Consider the following 19,718-nt stretch of genomic DNA (forward strand, 5'->3'; position numbering starts at 1 on the left):
GGGAATAAATAAATTCTAAGCAAATTTGTTTCTCTGCTTGAGAAAATATGTAGATTTCTCACACACAAAAAAATTATTTCAGAACCACGAGTGCAACAATGACCAAAGAATTTCTACAGAAAATGAGTGTAGAAAGTACCTCCCATCAAAAACAAAACTATCCTATTTTTTTTAACTTCAGATGCTTAAGTTTGAATTAGATTTACCTGTTCTAGTCCTTTGTGAGAAGACACTTTCTATGAATCCCCATCACTATGTAACAAGCCGGCTAATAATATTATTACCCCTCTGCCAATGCCTGATACACAGTAGGAACTCAATAAATACAAGAGAGCAGATAGGAAAGAGTGGTCAACTCCAATACCCTTAGAAAATTCTGGAGTCTAAATGGCTTTATGCAAAATAATCCAGGAAGCCAATTCTAGAGAAGAGGGGAAGAGAACAGAGCAACTAAAGTTCTGCCCTTGGTGGCAGACTGCCTGGATTCACATCTAGGCCCCACCGCTTCCCGGCTGTGTAAACTTGGGTGTGTTTCCAAACATCTCCTTACCTCAGTTTCTCCGTGGTCTGATAACCACACCTACCTTGAAGGTTTGTTGTAAGGATTGAATAAGTTCATCTTTGCAAATGACTTGGAATAATTCCCGGCACTTTGTATGGGTCAGGTTCCAATCAGGAGACAGTAACCACCAAGTAATTTAAATGGGGAAGCTTTATAAGTGTATATGGGGAAACTTCATATATATGTTCTTTTATGTGTGTGTGTGTGTATATGTGTTTATGAATGAGAGAAGAAATAACTAGTAACAGGGATTACCTACTAAAGAATACAAGAATAGCAGATACAGGGACAGTTACCACTGGAGTAGTGGCAGAGTGTCCAAGGAAAAAACAAGTTTGGGCGAGCCCCCCACCCCTACTCACCCTGCCCCCCAAGGCTGAGATTCTGATCTCCTGGAGGAGGGTGGATCTGTAGCCCGTTAAAGGTCAAGAAGCTCACGGAGGTGCTGGCCAGCGAGAAGCCCCATGGGGTACTGGGGAGCCAGAGAGTTTCCCCCAGAGAGGGTGCTGGCCGACCTGCCAGGGCTCCACCTGCTGGGGTGACGCTGGCTGGGGTACTAGCAAAACCTGCCAGGAAGCCACCTGCAGGGGTACTGCTGAATTATCTGGGCAGCCGGCAGGGGGGATCCACAGGACTGGAAGCTGCCGCCAAAACTTACTGGGGGCAAGGGCCTCTGGGGTTCCCACACCCCAACTAAGCACCGCAGGAGCAAGAACACAGGGATGCACATTATGCATCAGCAAAAAGCCCCTTCCCTCTGCCGGGTCCCCCAGTGACAAAGCAAGGGAGCTAAAGAGAAGTGCTTATAGAGCTCCTGAATCACAAGCAGGGCAATAAGGAGTGGATTTGGAACTGTAGGGGCCAAGGACAGGCCACCCCGACAGAACCAAGAGGCAAAGAGTTGATAATTGGCATACTTTTAGCATTACCAGAGAATTTGATAAATAAATAATAGCTAGGCAGCATACAGATGACGATGCAGAATACAGAAAACTAAGGAGCATGCACAAGTCCTGTCTAGCTCATCTTTGGAATGGAGTCGCAAGGTCCCCTAGGAGGAGGCCTACCATAGTGCGTAAGGGCCTGTACTCCAGGAAGATGACAGGCATGTGAATCCTGCCTTTCCTCCTATTAGCTGCTAGGCAGCTTACCAAATCCCTCTGTGCCTCAGTTTCCCCAGCGGTAAAATGGGGATAATAATAATATACCTACATCATCGGGTGGGTGTACTAAATAAGTCAATATATTAAGAGCCTAGGGGAGTACATCTTCATTTTTATCAGGTAGTTGCTTGGTCAGAACAGCAAACAAAAATGTTTCTAATATTATACTGTCAGGGAGAAAGAATTTCCTCTGCCTTTCAAAGTCCTTCTAGCTGGACTAAGAATCAAACTGACATGAGGCAGACTAACAGGAGAAAATAAATCTCAATTTCATCCATATGGGGAATCACAGACATGAAATCCCCCAGACAGTCAGGCAAAATGAGGAGTGTATGTCATCCTGAACTAAGGGGCCTGGGACTTCAAAGGGAAAGAATGCAATTCACAGAAAGATGAAAAAAGTAAATGTTTGGTAAACAAATGTTTGCTGAGCCATTCAGGAACAATGGGACAGAGAGTACTTTGATCAGAGACCTTGCTAGGTTCCTCCCTGTCTAGGATATCTGGTTCATATTATTATAGTTATCTAGGGTGATTGCTCTCTTTTTGGAGCAGGTCCTCTATCTACATTCTGTTTAGGCCATTGAGGGGAAAGAAAAGAGCTTTTCCTGACTCTGCTGCGTTTTGATTACTTTCAACTCAAAATAATCTTCGTGCCCAAGTAACCCGTCCTGGGGCAGCTGGCCCTTGGCTGCTACCATACCAAACCAAAAATGTAAGTGGGGGCTAATAGGATATATTTTTTAATTGGCAGGCCTGGGACATCCTTTCTTTGGTATCATCCCCTCCCTTAATCCCCGAGGCTCCATCCTGCCTGTGATTGACCCCAGGGATATATTTTCTCACATACCCATGGCCCCCAGTTAGGAGAAGAATTATTTTGCTCAGGTTAAGTCACCCAACTAAAGCAATGCTTCTCAACTGGGGATAATCAACTGTGTGCCCACCCCCCACCCATAAGAGACACTTGGAAAAGTCTGGAGACATTTTGATTATAACAACTGGGCCAGGGGTCACTGGCCAGGGATGCTGCTCAACATCCCACGGTGCACGGCACAGTTACCCACCATAAGGAATTATCCAAAGTGTCAATACTGTCAATGTTGAAAAAATCCTCATCTGGAGGGCACAAGGGATTTGGAGAAAGGGAACAGAGACAGAGCTGGTGAGAAGGCACATGTTGTCTTGCTTCCCCAGCGACGTTGGGTTCTTGATTGGTTCAGCCTAGCTAACCAGTAAAATCCAGACTGTCTGACCCACAGCTGAAGTCTAAATGCACCACTCCTGAGGTCCTTGGGCTATTCCTGTCATCTACATAAAAGTTAAGTTCCCACATCTTCCAAACCAAGACGTTAGGGGATGAGTTCTTGAAAGAGCTGCTATTGAAGCAGAATGTCCAAGGGTTGAAGAGATCTTGGCAGACAGAAGCGGTATTTGCCTTTTCCCAACTTCAGCAAATACACTACCTTTTTCTTTCAGTAACGTGCTCTCGGTTTAAAACAAGTTTCTCTTCTAAGCTCCAGGCCCCTGTAGCTGAGCAAAATGTTACTAAGGTAATGAGGGCTTTAGGGTAAAGGAAGGAAATGAAAAGCATGAGAAGCCACAGTATAGAATGAGAAATGGTTAAATAAACAAGTCGGGCTGAATACTGACTGACAGTCACTATAAAACTCGATTTGTCTTAGCTACAGCTTACCTCAGGAACCGGCTAGCCAGCAAATATGAACTGTCCACGGGCTGTCTGAGGCAACACATGTGAACAAAGAAAAATTAGCTTTTCTGTAACAATGTGTAACGATGTGTATCTCACGAGGCTGACAGGACGGTAAGTGAAAATGGCCCTTTTGAGGCTGCACCACCAACCAAATTCCATGAATAGGAAATTCTGAAAATAGCTTGAAACCAATTCTTTTTTTCCTGTTGGCTATTCATGTTTCCTTTTGTGGCTGTACTACATGCTTGAAATCCTGCCTCCTAACTGCAGCCCTCAACAACGAATCTTCAGGGAGCAACCAGCAGCTTGCTGACAGTTTGCAAGGGAGTTTCCACATATGGCAAAATGACAGTATTTTCCATCATTAGAAAGTTCCTAGTTAAATGAAGGGGAGGGAATCGGAGGGGGAGACGAACCATGAGAGACTATGGACTCTGAGAAACAAACTGAGGGTTCTAGAGGGGAGGGGGGTGGGAGGATGGGTTAGCCTGGTGATGGGTATTAAAGAGGGCACGTATTCAATGGAGCACTGGGTGTTATACGCAAACAATGCATCATGGAACACTACATCAAAAACTAATGATGTAATGTATGGGGATTAACATAACATAATAAAATAAAATTTAAAAAATAGATAAAATTTAAGTTTTGGGGGGAAAAAAAGAAAGTTCCTAGTTAATTTAGGAATACACATGTGTAAATAATTTGAAAATACTTCCCATTTGCTAGAGTAGAAGTTCTTTCCCTTCATTTTATCAAATTCATACTTTCCACTACAGTATCTAACCTACGTCCTACCTGATATAGATTAAAGCCATCCAAAGGAATTGCAGGTAGAAGGCAATCCTTTTTAAGGTAACCTCATATTCATACAAATGTTAGCATCCTCCCCTTTACAGAACAATTTACCACCACAAGTCTTTGTGCCCATTCAAAACGCTATTTAAATCAAAAGTGTTCTATGAACAATTCCTCAGGTAAAGTCAAATATGCTTGTATGTTAATTCCTTCTTTAAAAATCAAGGAATAGCTGGATAATTATACTATACTTAACCACAGACCGGGAAGTGAGTCAACAATTTTTTCACTGTTAGCACTTGAATAGGATTAAGTCTGTGAATGAAAAAGAAATTGCATCAGCAATTCCAGCTGAAGCAATAAGGCAGGAGGAGAGAGGCCAGACTGCTTGCTTCCTTTCTCAGAAGTCAGGCAGTGCTGGCATCGGCCTCCCTGAGATCTCCTGGTCCGTGGCTCTGGATTATTTTAAACAGCTTGACAAGTCCTGTAACTGGTCTGGCCATTACTGACGGTAATTTTGGTTATTAGCAATAATCACCCTACTAAAAAACTTCTACTTCTACCTCTTTTGTTCTGACAGGATATACTCTGCAAGGTCGGAAATCAGTTTCCACAGCTCCTGAAGATTGCTACCAGACACGCTTTTAAAAATAATTGTGGCGGGGTGGGGGTGGGGAGCAGGGGATTGCCTTAACCGTTCAGAAATTCACTGAAGGACTACTATGTACCAGGCATTGCACATAGAGAGGCAACGGAGTCCCCTCTCGAGTAGGAAAAGCATGTAATCTAATACTTTAATACTTTCCTGCTCAAAAACTTTAAATATTAAACAAATTCACATTTTTAGTCTACTTCCTCCGTCTACTGTTTCCTTTGGTCATTCTGTGGATATCAGATTATGGGCCAAACATAGGGTTGAGATGGGGGGTGTCACTACTGTTCAGCCTTTATTTTGTTCAACCTCATTTTTTTCTTGATCTTGAAAGAACTGGGAAAGACGACCTTCATTATGTTGTTGTTCTGAAACTAAGAAGCAAAATGAACACAATAAAATAGAATATATGAAAATACTTTATAAAACTGTAGTGTAAGGCAATATTGAACCGAAAACTTACTATTTACAAATATGAAATATGAACTGTCAGCCTTAGGCTCTCCATGATATAACTAACCAGCTTTAATCAGGGCAAACCAGTTTCCAACAAAGATTACCTGAAAGGGCATCATAGTCAAATATCTTTTTTTGATATGAGCAGTAACTAAATATCCTACACTCACCACTAAAAATTTCTGTCGTGTCCTCTGACCCAACAACGGCACAAACCTACATTCCCCAAGTAAGGACACTGAACCGTTATTTATAAAGCACACTTTCCCATTTCTTATTTTTCATTTTCCAGGAAGAACAGTGGGTTATGATGAGTTATTCCTTTGTGTCTGCAGAATCTTGAGAAACGTGTTTTCATGCAAAAGTACCTAATCCCCAAGGAACCACTCCAACTAACGTAATGTTCAAGCACTTGAGCATTCTGAATTCGACTTTGACTCCTGATCCCCAGAAGGGGCCACTTGTTCCTTTCCACCTCAGCTGCACCACAGCCTGGTGGCTATTTCAAAAACTCTTCTGCTTATTAAGACTAGATGTGCTAAATAGACTTCCTTTAAGCTGTTAGTGGCAAAGAAGAGCAGGCTGTTCACAGACTCACCCAAGAGCACAGGCACAGCTCGTTTAATTGCACTTTGCTTTATTGTGTGCTTCATAGACACTGCATTTCTTACAGATTGAAGGTTTCGTGGCAACTTTGCATCAAGCAAGTCTATTGGTACCATTGGTATAAATAATACTCTTATACGAACCAGCAATTCAAAATGCCCTAGATCAAGCAATACTAGTAACGTCGGAAATGGCAGTTCTCCAAATTCACTGTGATCTTTGATTTTCAGAATGCTTGCATTCTTTATAATAGTATTTTTCAAGGTGACTAAATATTTTTTATATTCTACAGGGAAATGTCATTCATGAACCATCAGTTGAATAGTCACTTTTTTCTAGCCAAATAAAACACCTATTTTAAAAGGCTGCTGGTATCTGGATAGCTATCTGAAATTGGTTTAATTATTTCATATATTACCTAGACAAGAAAGCAATTTTGTAACCAGAAATAGATAAACTACATAAACAAACAACCTCTCAGACTCCCAAAGGGCTGTAAGGCTTAAAAATAAGCACAGTCATGGAAAATGTTACTTTGTATGGAAAAATTTTACTTTATTTTGTAAAAAGTAATGTTTTGAGTATATTTACTCTACTCTTTCAAAGTAATGCAAGTACAATGATAAGCACTGAGTAAAAAGTACCCTGCTTTATGAACTTATTTTTAATACACTGAAGGCATACTGCTTACTGAAGGTGGAAATATGGGATCCAATTATAAAACTTAACGCGTAAGAGTAAACACATACAACTGAATAGCTGTGAAAAAATAGAGGATTAATCAAAATATTCTGTTTAAAAATATTAAGTTCAAGTTAAGTGGGAATTTTATGCATAAAAATCATATTGTATAGTCAGAATGACTCCTCAATGGTCATTCCTGAGAAACAAGTAGTAACTTTAGTTAAAAGTTAACGCTTAACTTCTTTTTCAAAGTACTTTCAGAACTTCACTATTCAAATTAAAATATTTTAACAATTCATTCCGAAGACATGTTGTATAGTTCTCATCTCAAGACATCTTCTTGTGATGTATAAATAAATCTGCTAGCAAAAAAAAAAAAAAGAGTAAGAAAAAAACAATCTAGGAAAAGAAAATAGTTCAATTGAGTCAGAGAACGTGTGATCTTAGATTACTGTCTTTTTTTTTTTTCCTCCTCATTTCTTTTCACGAAGCCTTCCGAGACTGAAAGAAACCTGCAGGGAGTTCACCTGGGTCTGCATTTTCTCTCAAATCTCTTGGCTGTGACACAGCACAGGGAAACACGAACGTCACCCTATTTCACCAGACGGGAATATCTAACCTCATTCGGCCCTGGGCAGCAATGAGTAACACTACAAAAGTGCCTAAAGTCTATAATTACTCAGGAACAAAGTGGACTTCTCTAGTGATGATTTTACTGTACTGTTTTGTTGCCTTAATACCAATGAACCATCAAAAAAAAAAAAAAAAATTAAAAACCTGAAATTCAAACTGTCAGTAGACAACCGTTTCAAAGTTGGGAGAAGTAAAGATAGGCCCAACCACGTAAAGTCTCCCTCTTCCATTCCTACTTGACACAATTCATTTTTCCCGTAATGATCCTAAAGAAGAAACCCAAGTTTCCACCCCCTACTGCACCAAGAAACAGCGCCACCTATTTGCAGCGCACGGCTCGGGCGCTCCGGGAGGCGAGCGGGATGTCCGGAGCCCACGCTTCCGTCAATCAGCCTGGCCCCGCCCATTTTCAGTCCGCGCGTGCGCGCCGGGGCCTTCCGGGGCCGCCGCCGGGGGCCCCGCGGGCCTGGCTGCGGCTGCGGCTGCGGCTGCGGCTGCGGCAGGCGGGGACGGCCCGGCGGCGCACAGTGGAGTCCGCTTCAGTTTTATCACTCGGGGCGGGGTGGCCTTCTTGTCGGAGAGCAGGACCTTGGCCGGGGGTGGGTGCGCGGCTCCGTTTTCAGCGCTCCCAGCCCCACGAGGAGCCTGGGGCTGCCCCGGCAGCGCAGTGCCCGCGGGGGACGGAGCCTTCGGCGGCGCCGAGCGCAGCGCTGCCTTTCCGCCCGCAGACTGGAGGGCGCTGGCCGCGGACACCCTGACCGACGCCGAGTTCTTGACTTTAATTTGGGTGCTGGTGGAAGGGCCCAGGAATCTGACTGGCTTGGGACCAGTCTTACAGTTCACACCTTCGTCTTCCTCTTCATTGAACGCCATCAGTCGCCTGTGAATACAGAAGCATGTCATGGTCAGCGTTTACAGGTTGGGTGACCCATGGAAACGTCTCCAAAGTTTTATCTTCAGGGGCAAAATCGTTTTCATCAAGAATCTGAGTCAGGTTCGGAGGGATCAGACTACCTCATCTCCTCTCCCACCAAGGTCAATAAGTAAATCACCAAGTTTACGTAAGATTATTTCTGCTTGAATACAAACTCTTAAAATCACGATAATGTTAATATGAACGACAAATTAAAATTTAGTATGTTACACTGGAATTATACACTACATCACTTGGTTCCTAAGAATCCTCACGTGATCCGGAGGATAACCAGGATGATCCCAAGTTGTTGTTTTGTTTTTTTTAAGAGATCTACTGAGGAAGTTTACTGAGTGTTTCACAGTCCAATAAACTCTTTGAGAAATGCTATTGCATATTTTACTCTCCTCTTGAAACTTTACACTCTATATTAACAAAGATTCTGAGGTCTCAAGTAAAGACACTTGTTTAACTTTGTTGGATCCATATTTCCCAATAATTCTGTAATGCAACATTTGGCACCCAGTAAAATTAGCATTCTACAAAAGGCATTTTGGGAGCTGCTAGAATGGTCAAACCCATTTGAATTTTTGAATTTGAGAGGTACTGGACAAACCTTCAAAGATTCCTGAATTGAGTTTGCCATTCATGATAAAAAGTCTAAAGGCGGAGCAGTGTTTTATTTTTTTTTTTAATTTTCAAAAAATTCGATTTATTTAAACAAAAAAACCCACCCTAGTTTACCATTTCTTCCCTCCCCCACCCCTTGCCTCTGACAACCACCAATCAGTTCTTTGTATCTATCAGCTTGGAATTTTTTTTTTTTTTTTTTTTTTTTGCTCCACATATTAGGTCACATGGTATTTGTCTTTGACTTATTTTACTTAATGCCCTCAAGGTCCATCCATGTTGTCACAAATGGCAAGATTTCATTCTTTTTTATGGCTGAAGAATAATCCACTGTGTGTGTGTGTGTGTGTGTGTGTGTGTGTGTGTGTGTATCACCTCTTCTTTATCCATTCATCCATCAATTGACACTTGAATTTTTCCATATTGTAAACAATATTGCAATGAACATGGGGGTGCATATATCTTTTCAAATTACTCTTTGCATTTTTTGGGGATAAATACCCAGAAGTGAAATTGCTGGATCATATGGTAGTTCTACCTTTAATTTTTTGGAGAACCTCTATACTATTTTCCACAGTGGCTGCACCAGTTTACATTCCCACCATAAGTGCACAAGGATTCCCTTTTCTCCACATCCTTGCCAACATTTGTTATCTCCTGTCTTTTTGGTAATAGCCATCCTAACAGCTCTGAGGTGATATCTCATTGTGGTTTTGATTTGCATTTCCCTGATTATTGATGTTGAGCATCTTTTCTTGTACCTGTCAGCCTTCTTGTCTTCTTCAGAAAAATGTCTATTCAGATTTTCTGCTCATTTTTTAATCACTTTTTTTTTGCTATTGAGTTGTATGAGTTCCTTATATATTTTAGATATTAGCTCCTTATCAGATATATGATTTGCAAATATTTTCTCCCATTCAGCAGAAAGTCTTTTTATTTGGATGGTTTCCTTTGCCATGCAGAAGTTTTTCAGTTTGGTATAGTCCCACTTGTTTATTTTTGCCTTTGTTGCTTTTGCTTTTGGTGTCAGATACAAAAAAATCATTGCCAAGGCCTATGTCAAGGAACTTACTCTGTTTTCTTCCAGGAGTTTTAGGACTTCAGATCTTACCTTAAAGTCTTTAATCTACTTTGAGTTAACTTTTGTGTATCGTGTAAGATAGGGATCCAGTTTCATTCTTTTGCATATGGATATCCAATTTTCCCAACACCATGTATTAAAGAGACTGTCCTTTCCCCATTGTGTATTCTTGGCTCTTTTTGTTGTAAACTAGATGACTATATATGTGTGGCTTTATTTCTGGGCTTTCTATTCTGCTGATCTATGTGTCTGGTTTTATGCCAATACCATACTGTTTTAATTATTATAGTTTTGTAATATACAGTAGTCTGCCCTTTCTGCAGTTTCTGCAGTTTAAATCACCCATAGTCAACCATGGTCTGGAAGCAGATGATCCTCCTTCTGACTATCATCACAATATCAGTAGTAGCCTAACGCTGTGTCACAATGTCATTCATACTATGACTACTAGCCTAATGCTATGTCTATGTCATTCACTTCACTTTATCTCATCATATAGGCATTTTATCATCTTACATCATCACAAGAAGGATGTACAATATTTTAAGAGACCACATTCAGATAACATTATAGTATATTGTTATAACTGTTCTATTTTATTAGTTATTGCTATTAATCTCTTACTGTGCCTAATTTATAAACTAAACTTGATCACAGGTATGTATGTATAGGAAAACACACAGTACATATACAGTTCAGCACTATTGTGGTTTCAGGCATCCACTGGGGGTCTTGCAACATATCCTGTGTGGATAAGGCGGGGGACTATGCTAATTTGAAATCAGGGACCATGAGGTTTCCAGCTTTGTCAAATCTTCTTTCTCAGGATTGCTTTGGCTCTTCACGATCTTCTGTGGTTCCATACAAATTTGAGGATTGTTTGTTCTATTTCCATAAAAAAAAAAATGCCACTGGAATTTTGATAGGGAATGCACTGAATCTGTAGATTGCTTTGGATAGTACAGACATTTTTTCAATATTCTTCCAATCCATGAGGACAGAATATCTTCCCATTTATTTATGTTTTCTTCAATTTCTCTCACGTCTTAGAGTTTTCAAAAACAGGTCTTTCACCTCCTTGGCTAAATTTATTCCTAGATGTTTTATTCTTTTTGGAGCAATTGCAAATGGGATTGTTTTCTTAATTTATTTTTCTGATAATTCATCATTAATGTATAGAAACAAGATTTTGATGTATTAATTTTGTATCCTGCAAATTTACTGAATTTGTTTGTTAGTTCTAACAGTATTGATGGAGTTTTAAGGTTTTCTATGTATAATATCATGCCAGCTGCAAATAGTGCCAGTTTTACTTCTTCCTTTCTAATCTGGATGCCCTTTATTTCTTTTTCTTGCCTAAATGCTCTGGCTAGGACTTCCAGCACTATGTTGAATAAAAGTGGCGAGAGTGGGTATACTTGTCTTGTTCCTAACCTTAGAAGAAAAGCTATCAGCTTTTCACCACTGAGTATGTTGCTAGCTGTGGGCTGTTCATATATGGCTTTATTATGTTGAAATGTAGTCCCTCTATTCCCACTTTGTTGAGAGTTTTTATCATAAATTGTTGTTGAATTTTGTCAAATGCTTTTTCTGTATCTATTGAGATGATCATATGATTTTTGATGTGGTATTAAAACCATATGATAGATTTGTTTCAGTTCATGATGGTGATGTAGGAAAATCTTGAATTTACCTCCTCCCACAGATATACTGAGTCTACATCTATATATGGAACAATTTCCTCTTAAAAAATAAAATCCTAAAGAATAGCTGAGTGACAACTACACATCATTAGTAGAAGGAAGGAAATAAAAATTAGAGCAGAAGTATATGAAATAGAGACTATAAAGCAATAGAAAAGATCAATGAAACTAAAAGCTGGTTCTTTAAAAAGATAAAATTGACCAGCCAAGAAAAAAGAGAGAGAACTCAAATAAATAAAATCAGAAATGAAGAGGAGATGTTACAACTGATACCATGGAGATACAAAGGGTCAAAAGAGCTTACTACGAATAATTACACACCAACAAATTGGACAGCCTAGAAGAGATGGACGAATTCCTAAGGCATTAAGAGGTACAAACTTCTAGTTATAAAATAAATATGTCATGGGGATGAAAAGTACAGCATAGGGAATACAGTCAATAATACTATATAATATTGTATGGTGACAGATGGTAACGACACTTAGCATGGTGAGCAATGCATAATGTATAGAATTGTTGATTCACTATGTTGTACACCGGAAACTAATATAACATTGTATGTCAACTATACTTCAGTGTTTTTTAAAGAAGGAAATGAATGAATGAATGAATGAATGAATTTTTAAAAGTTTCTAGAAACATACAACCTATCAAGACTGACTCATGATGGAATTGACAATCTGAACTGACCGATTACTAAAGAGATTGAATCAGTAATCAAAAAGCAACCAGGGCACCTGGCTGGCTCAGTCAGTGGAGCATGTGACTCCTGATCTTGGAGTCATGAGTTCAAGCCCCACATAGGGCCTAGAGCTTATTTTAAAAATAAAAACAAAACAAAAACTCCCAACAAACAAAAGTCCAGGTAAATTCTACCAAACATTTGAAGGAGATTTAATACCAATCCTTCTCAAACTTTTCCAAATAACAGGAGATGAGGGAACTCTTCCTAATTCTTTTTACGAGGCCAGGAGAACCCTGATACCAAAACCAGACAACGCCACAAGAAAAGAAAGTTACAGGCCAATATGCCTGGTGAACATAAATGCAATAATACTCAACAAAATATTAGCAAACCATATTGAACAGTACATTAAAAGGATTATACACCATGATCAAGTAGGATTTATTGCAGGGATGCAAGGATGGTTCAACATCTGTAAGCCAGTCAATGTGACATACCACATTAACAAAATGAAGGACAAATCACAGGGAATAGTGTTTGAAATGACCTTAAAACTGTCAAACAACCACTGCTGAAACCCTGCCTACTCCTTCTACTGCTTGCATCAGTTTCACTTCATGAAGATCATCTCCTGAACAGAAAGTTCCCCCAAGTCTTCTCCCTCTCATCAAAATGGCATGGTGATCTGAACACCGACATGTTGTAGAGAATGCAAATATAATATATTCAACCCTAAAACTACTGAACAGAACTAAATTTTCTCAAGTGACTCAAATGATTCTTTGGGACCTTGCAGTTGCTTCTAAGTCATCATTATCATTATCTTATCCATGAATCAAAAATAATGCTTAATAAACCAAAGAAAAGACAACACAGAGGAGAATCTCCCTAAGACCATTCCTGCTTGGTTTTTCAGTCCACATCTTCCACTAGACTCTTGACCAAGGTTTCCCAACCTTAGCATTATTGCCATTTATGGCGGGATAAATCTTTGGTGTGGGTGCTGCCCGTGCACTCTATGACGTTTGGCAGCGTCCCTGGCCACTACTTACTAGGTGCCAGTAGCATCTCCCACCCCACAGTGTCTCGAAACATTGCCGAATATGCCCTGTGGGACAAAACTGCCCGCATTTGAGAATCACTGCTTGAGACCCAAACAATATTTGTTAACTGCAAGCTCAAAAAGCAAAATAATAATAATAAATTGAGGGCCTTTAAGAAAAAAGATCTGTTTTAACAAGAGATAATGAACCACTAAAAACTGAATAAAATTCTCTGCATTTCTGTGGAAGAGCCAAAGGGCAAAAAAAAGAAAGCCATCAGAGATTCCATAGGAGCAGTGAATCAAATTCGAGGACAAATGATAAAGAAATCAGAACATCTGAAAACCATGAATAATACCCAATGAAAAATAAATATGATTTTAAATGTATTTAAAGTGAAAAGCACAGATGTAGAGTGAATTTAATGCTAATAATTTCATAAAATATAAGAAATACCATTAAATAAAAATGCTATTTGTGGTAATAGGAAGGAGAAGGGAATTCAAAATAAGTCACAGGAGACTTCAAATATTAAGTCCATTAAATAAGTTTTTGACTACTGCCAATAAAGCCTAGGACTTCACTTTTATAGGGAAAAATACCACAGCATTCTCACTATATCCACTAGTATTCTTAAAAACACACTCTCCCAAAAAGAACATACTATAACTCAGTTTTAGAGAATTATTTTCCGTTTTTACATTGTTTTGGTAACTTTGAATTTATCACAGTTTAATTTTGATGGTAAGGCAGAATACTTACCTCGGTGATTAATAAATTTAGTATGGTCAACATTATTCATTTCCCCAATAAAGGCAGTAAAACTACAGGTCACATTAAAAAAACAAAAAATATCAACAGAGCACAGATAACCTCTTTCGAATTGGGGCCATGTGACGGAGGCTTCCAAGTAAGGGCCGCTCTTCCAGGGTCCAACATTCTATCAGCTCATGAGGCACCCGCCAGTAGCTAACACCTGGAAGATCAAAAGGCATAATTAAGAGAGCCACTGTCCACGGCAAAAGGTTGGGCAGCACTGTTTTGTCGAAGACTAGGCAGAAAGAGTTTGAAATTCATGCCTCCCATCTGAAGAAGGTAGGTGTACACAGCAAGTGTTCCCGAGAAGAGCCACGGTAATAGCGGCCCAGCTCATAAGCCAGGTCTAGGAATTGCCGCCTACCAGCCCCAGCTCCACCACGGATCATCAGTAGGTCGTCATACGGGTCCTGGGCAGAAGAGTGTGTGCTGTTAAAGGCACAGGCTCTGGAGCCAAGACTGCCTGGGTCTGAATGCCACGTCTATCACTCACTGATCATGCAACCTTGGGAAAGTTAGTTAACTTTTCTGTGCCTAAATTTTCTCATCTATGAAATGACAATAATGGTATATACTTCATAGGTTGATTGTGATGATTAAATGAGTAAATAAACGCAAAATGCTTAGTATACTTCCTGGCACTTGAACACTTAAGAGACGTTAGGTGCCTTTATTTTATAAATCATAGTGTTGACAGTCGTGTAAGGGTTGGACAGTGAGGGTTATCTAACTCCCGCCCTAGCCACCTCATTGGGCTGCAGTAATCATCAAGTCAGGTATATTTTGTGAACCACTCTGTAAAAGGCAACCACTATATAAATATGAGCAATCACTACCCTATAAGCACCTTTTCAAACAAGAATAATCTGAGTTAATGTGTTAGGCCAAGATTGTGGTCAAACTCATTTTAATTTTTAAATCAGCTAAGTTTCTGAATGAAAGTTGTAAATGTATTTTTATGGACCTCAAAAACATTATGCTGAGTGAAAAAAGTCAAACACAAAAGGTCATATATTGTATGATTTCAATTACAGGAAATATCCAGAATAGGCAAATGCATTGAGACAGAAAACAGATGGGTGGTTGCCGGAGGCTGAAGACAGAAGAGAATGGGCAGTAACTGCTTACAGGTACCGGCTTTCCTTGGGGGATGATGAAAATGTTTTGCAACTAGATAGAGATGGTGGTTATACAACATTGTTAACATAGTAAATGCCACTCAAGTGTATACTTTGATTTTATGTTATGTGAATTTCACCTCAATTTAAAAAAAAGAATCACAAAAAAGTATATATAGATGCATTTTGCATTTTAAAAGGCTTAAAAAATAACGTTGAATAAAAAATTGGCGTTTTTTTAAAAAGTAACTTTGAAGTCCCAGGAATGGATATGGTGTCTTGTTTTTTTGTTTGTTTGTTTGTTTGCTTTTTAAAGATTTATTTAGGAGAGAGAGAGGGAGAGAGAGCATGAGCAGGAGGGGCAGAGGGAGAGGGCATAAAGAGAATCTCAAGCAGACTTCACGCCAAGTGCGGAGCCCAATGCGGGGCTCGATCTCACGACCCCAACCTGAGCCAAAACCAAGAGTCCGATGCTCAACTGACTGTGCCACCCAGGCACCCCTGGTGTCTTGTTGTTTAATCATTAAAGATTTAGTGATAAATATTAACCAACTTAGCGAGCTGGGCATATAAATTATTATAATAGACATACCCAATATTCACAGAAGCCTATGGACCTCATTTTAAGACAATAATTTTCTGGAACTGCTTGATCCCAAACCTACTTAAGCTATAAAAACATTCCCAAATCTCATCCATTAAGACTTTTTTTAAGTCAGGTTTATTGAGATATAATTTACACAAAATAAAATTCTCCCTTTTAAAGTACTCGGTTCAATGAGTTTTGACAAATGTATACAAGTCATGTAATCATAGCCACAGTCAAGACATAGAACATTTCTATCACCCCAGAAGTTCCCTTGTACCCCTTTGCAATCAATGCCCTCCCCTCCATTCCCTTGTTTTGCCTTTTCAGGGGTGGCATATAAATGGAATCATAGAATAGAGAGCCTTTTGTGTCTGGCTTCTTTAGCATGATGCTTTGAAGATTCATCCGTGTTGATATACACATTAATGATCATTTTTTTATTGCTGAGTAGTATTCCATTATATGGATACACCATAATTTATTTTAAAAACTTTTATTTTTTTCCTGCCTATAAAGTAACTCAGTTTCATTGTACAAAATTTGGATAATATAGAAAAGTACATATAAAAAAATCAAGATCGGGCGCCTGGGTGGCTCAGCCGGTTAAGCATCTGCCTTCAGCTCAGGTCATGATCCCAGGGTCCTGGGATCGAGTCCCATGTCGGGCTCCTTGCTCTGCAAGGAGTCTGCTTCTCCCTCTGCCACTCCCCCCACTCATTCTCTCAATCTCTCTCTCTCTCTCTCAAATAAATAAATAAAATCCTAAAAAAAAATCAAGATCAATTTTAATCCTAAAACTAGGAATCATGGTTCATGACACTTTGATGAATCTGATTCGTCTTTTTCTTATTCATATGATAGGCACATAATTGAAAACATTTTATATTTAATTTTGTTTCCTGCTTTTGATCATTCCATGACAGCTTATTTTATCATGGGCATTCATCTATGTAAAAAATTATTCAAAATAATTTTAATAGCTATGCTCAACTATTTCCCATAGATGTACCAATATGTATTTAATTCTCTATTATAGACATTTATATTGCCTTTATTTTTTTCTCTATCATGAATAATGCTTAATTGAGCAATCTGTTCATAAACGTTTGTCTGCATTTGATTATGACCTTAGGGTAGATACCTAGAAGTAGAGTTATCGGGTCAAAGGAAATGAACAATTTTGATGTTATGGGTATGTAATGATAAATTATTTCCCAATAAAGTAATATTAACTTTTACTCCTGCCAAGAATTCATGAGAGATCTTTACTAATCTGGTATGAAAAAATAATTCTCATTTAATATGTATTTCATTAATAAATAATGAGTTTGAACCTCTTGCCACATGTTTATCTATTTTCCTGGAAATTCTGTGGTCATGAACCTTGCACATTTATTTACAATAGGGGTTGAATTGACTTTCTTTTTTTTTTTTTTTTTTTTTTTTAAAGATTTTATTTATTTATTTGACAGAGACACAGCGAGAGAGGGAACACAAGCAGGGGGAGTGGGAGAGGGAGAAGCAGGCCCCCCGCCGAGCAGGGAGCCCGATGCGGGGCTCGATCCCAGGACCCTGGGATCATGACCTGAGCCGAAGGCAGACGCTTAACGACTGAGCCACCCGGGCGCCTCTTGAATTGACTTTCTAATCAACTTAAATAAATCTCTATTTTAGGGATATTCTTGTCTCTAAATATAATATTTTTATCTAAGTTTTTATTAGCCTTTTAATTTTATTATGCATTTTTGTTTTAAAGTTAATATATTAAATATGATGTAATCAAATTTATTCATTTTTGTCTTTATGATTTATTTTCCTATTAAGAAATCAGTTATTTGCTTAAGTTTCACTATAGTTTATTATAGCTTCATTTTTCATCCATAAATTCACCTGGGATTATTTTGATAAATGACATGAGGCTAAAGTTGTTTTCTCCCAAGTATATTTCTCAATTACTTATTAAATCATCTATCTTTTTATACTGATATTTAATACTCCTTATCACATAGTATTTTTATTCTTATAAGTTCACTGGGGTTTACTTCTGATCTCTGCATCTATTCTTGTACCAGAAAAATATGGTTCTTATTACAAATCTCTATATAGTATTTTTACTATCACACAGTTATAGACTCATTCCTCTAATGACTTCTACTTCCCAAAATGTTCCTATTTCACTGGCTTATTCTTTCAAAGGAATTTTGGAATCATTTCCTCAAGATTCCCAAAGAGTTCCACTGATATTTTGGTAGGAATTGCATTAAACCTGTAACTTAATCTGAGAAGAACTGACGTCTTTATAATGAATATTATAAAATCTGTCTGAATAGCTTTCCCATTCGGGAGCATGGTATGTCTCACCATAATCTTTGTCTTCTTTTTTTTTTATAGATGGATGGATGAATTGATGGATGGATAAATATATTTTAGCAGTTTTCTTCACAAAAGACTCCACAAAAGCATTTCTTGATAGGTCAGTCCTAGTGATTTTGTTGTTTATTGCTATTGTGAATAGGATTTTCTCCTGTAAGTTCTAACTAATCTATCATAAGTAAGCTGGTCTTTGTTTAGTCATATTGTATCCAGCTAGTTTGGTCTACTCAACTCATCATTTAAAATACCTTTAGTTGATTCCTTTGGGTTTTCTAAAAAGACATACTGTCCCCAAATAATAACTGTCTTCTTCCTTCTAATAATCCTTTCTCTTTCTGTTTCCTGTCTGATGGCTTTGCACAGGCCTTCCAGAACGGTGTTAAATACCAATGATACTTCATTACATGCTCTCAAAAAAGTTAAAATCAGTCTTCCACTCTGTGAGCCAGTAATACCAGCTCTCCACTTTGGCTTCCTGGACCAGTGGAGAAAGAAGCCCAGACAGGGCCCCCCCACAAAACCTCCGGGGTCGTCTGCCAGTCCAGAGCCACAAGAGGAGACACAGAGAACACCAGGGGGTTTGTTCCTTAACTTAAGCCTAAGTGTCTTAAAGTCAATTAAATCTAAAATGAAAAACTTAAAGAGAATAGCACTTGTTTTCTATCTGTTTGAGGGGTCTGATTTAGAAAAAAAAATAAAGGAGGAAAAGGGAGGGGGACAAAGTCAAGGAAAGGAAGAGGGCTGGTACTAGCACCTCGTCTGAAAGAGAAACAGGTGATGGGAGAGTTTTTAAAAGCCTCCTCCTCTCCTTTTATTCAATCTCATGTGACTTGCAATGCCTGTCTCTACCAGCTTTTAAGATCATTTGAGGACCAAGATGTGTCTTATTTATCTGTGGACCCAACTTTAGGACTTCTTATAGGGTTTGCACGGAAGAGACACTCAATACGTACTTGTTAATTAAGAAAAAAAAAAAAAAACTTAGGCATAGAACAGTTAACCCTCTGTGATCCTTACAAGTGGCATGGCCTCTCTGAGACTCAGTTTTCTCATCAGTAAAGTGATAAACAGCATCCAGAATTGTTTTAAGACTAAGAGGTACTGAATGTAAACCACTTATCACACTGGATCCTAAACAGCATTATTATTTATCAAATGATATGAGCAGTTGGTAAAAATGGTCAAACTTCAAATTGTGCATTTAAAGATGATTGTTTCCTAAGCGTTCTTCAGACATCTTCTGTGGCATTATTTTCATTTTCTCTCTTTTTTTAAATTTTTCCTTTTTTTAAGATTTTACTTTTAAGTAATCTCTATACGTAACATGGGGCTCGACTCACAACCCCGAGATCAGGAGTTGCATACTCTGCCAACTGAGCCAGCCAGGCGCCCCTCCTTTTTTCTTTTGATTGTACACTGTATGCTTAAATTAAAGGTATACTTCCTAGGAACAATGCTAGGTACACAGTAGGTGCCAAATAAACTGCTGTTTAACT

At 38.8% G+C, this 19,718-nt stretch overlaps 1 protein-coding gene and 1 long non-coding RNA gene across 4 annotated transcripts in view; one reads left to right on the forward strand and one right to left on the reverse strand.

Moving 5' to 3' along the window:
- Window positions 1-5,962: 5,962 nt before the first annotated feature.
- KCTD18 (potassium channel tetramerization domain containing 18) overlaps window positions 5,963-19,718 on the reverse strand; it is a 99,525-nt gene continuing 85,769 nt past the window's right edge. For both annotated transcript variants that reach the window (XM_078071168.1, XM_036098512.2), the window contains 2 exons: window positions 14,200-14,302; window positions 5,963-8,148 (listed from right to left, as the gene is read on the reverse strand). In XM_078071168.1, coding sequence (XP_077927294.1) covers window positions 7,653-8,148; window positions 14,200-14,302 — 599 coding nt within the window. In that variant the 3' untranslated portion in view covers window positions 5,963-7,652. The remainder of the gene's footprint in view (window positions 8,149-14,199; window positions 14,303-19,718) is intronic.
- On the forward strand, window positions 8,048-19,249 carry LOC118539732 (uncharacterized). 2 transcript variants are annotated; one of them, XR_004919307.2, is made up of 4 exons: window positions 8,048-8,186; window positions 15,177-15,272; window positions 18,241-18,322; window positions 18,586-19,249. It is a non-coding gene; the product is annotated as an uncharacterized LOC118539732 (long non-coding RNA). The 2 variants fall into 2 exon arrangements; XR_004919305.2 differs by having other exon boundaries at window positions 18,241-19,249.

The sequence above is a fragment of the Halichoerus grypus genome, chromosome 4 (assembly GCF_964656455.1).
Source record: "Halichoerus grypus chromosome 4, mHalGry1.hap1.1, whole genome shotgun sequence".
NCBI classification, from domain to species: Eukaryota; Metazoa; Chordata; class Mammalia; order Carnivora; family Phocidae; genus Halichoerus; species Halichoerus grypus.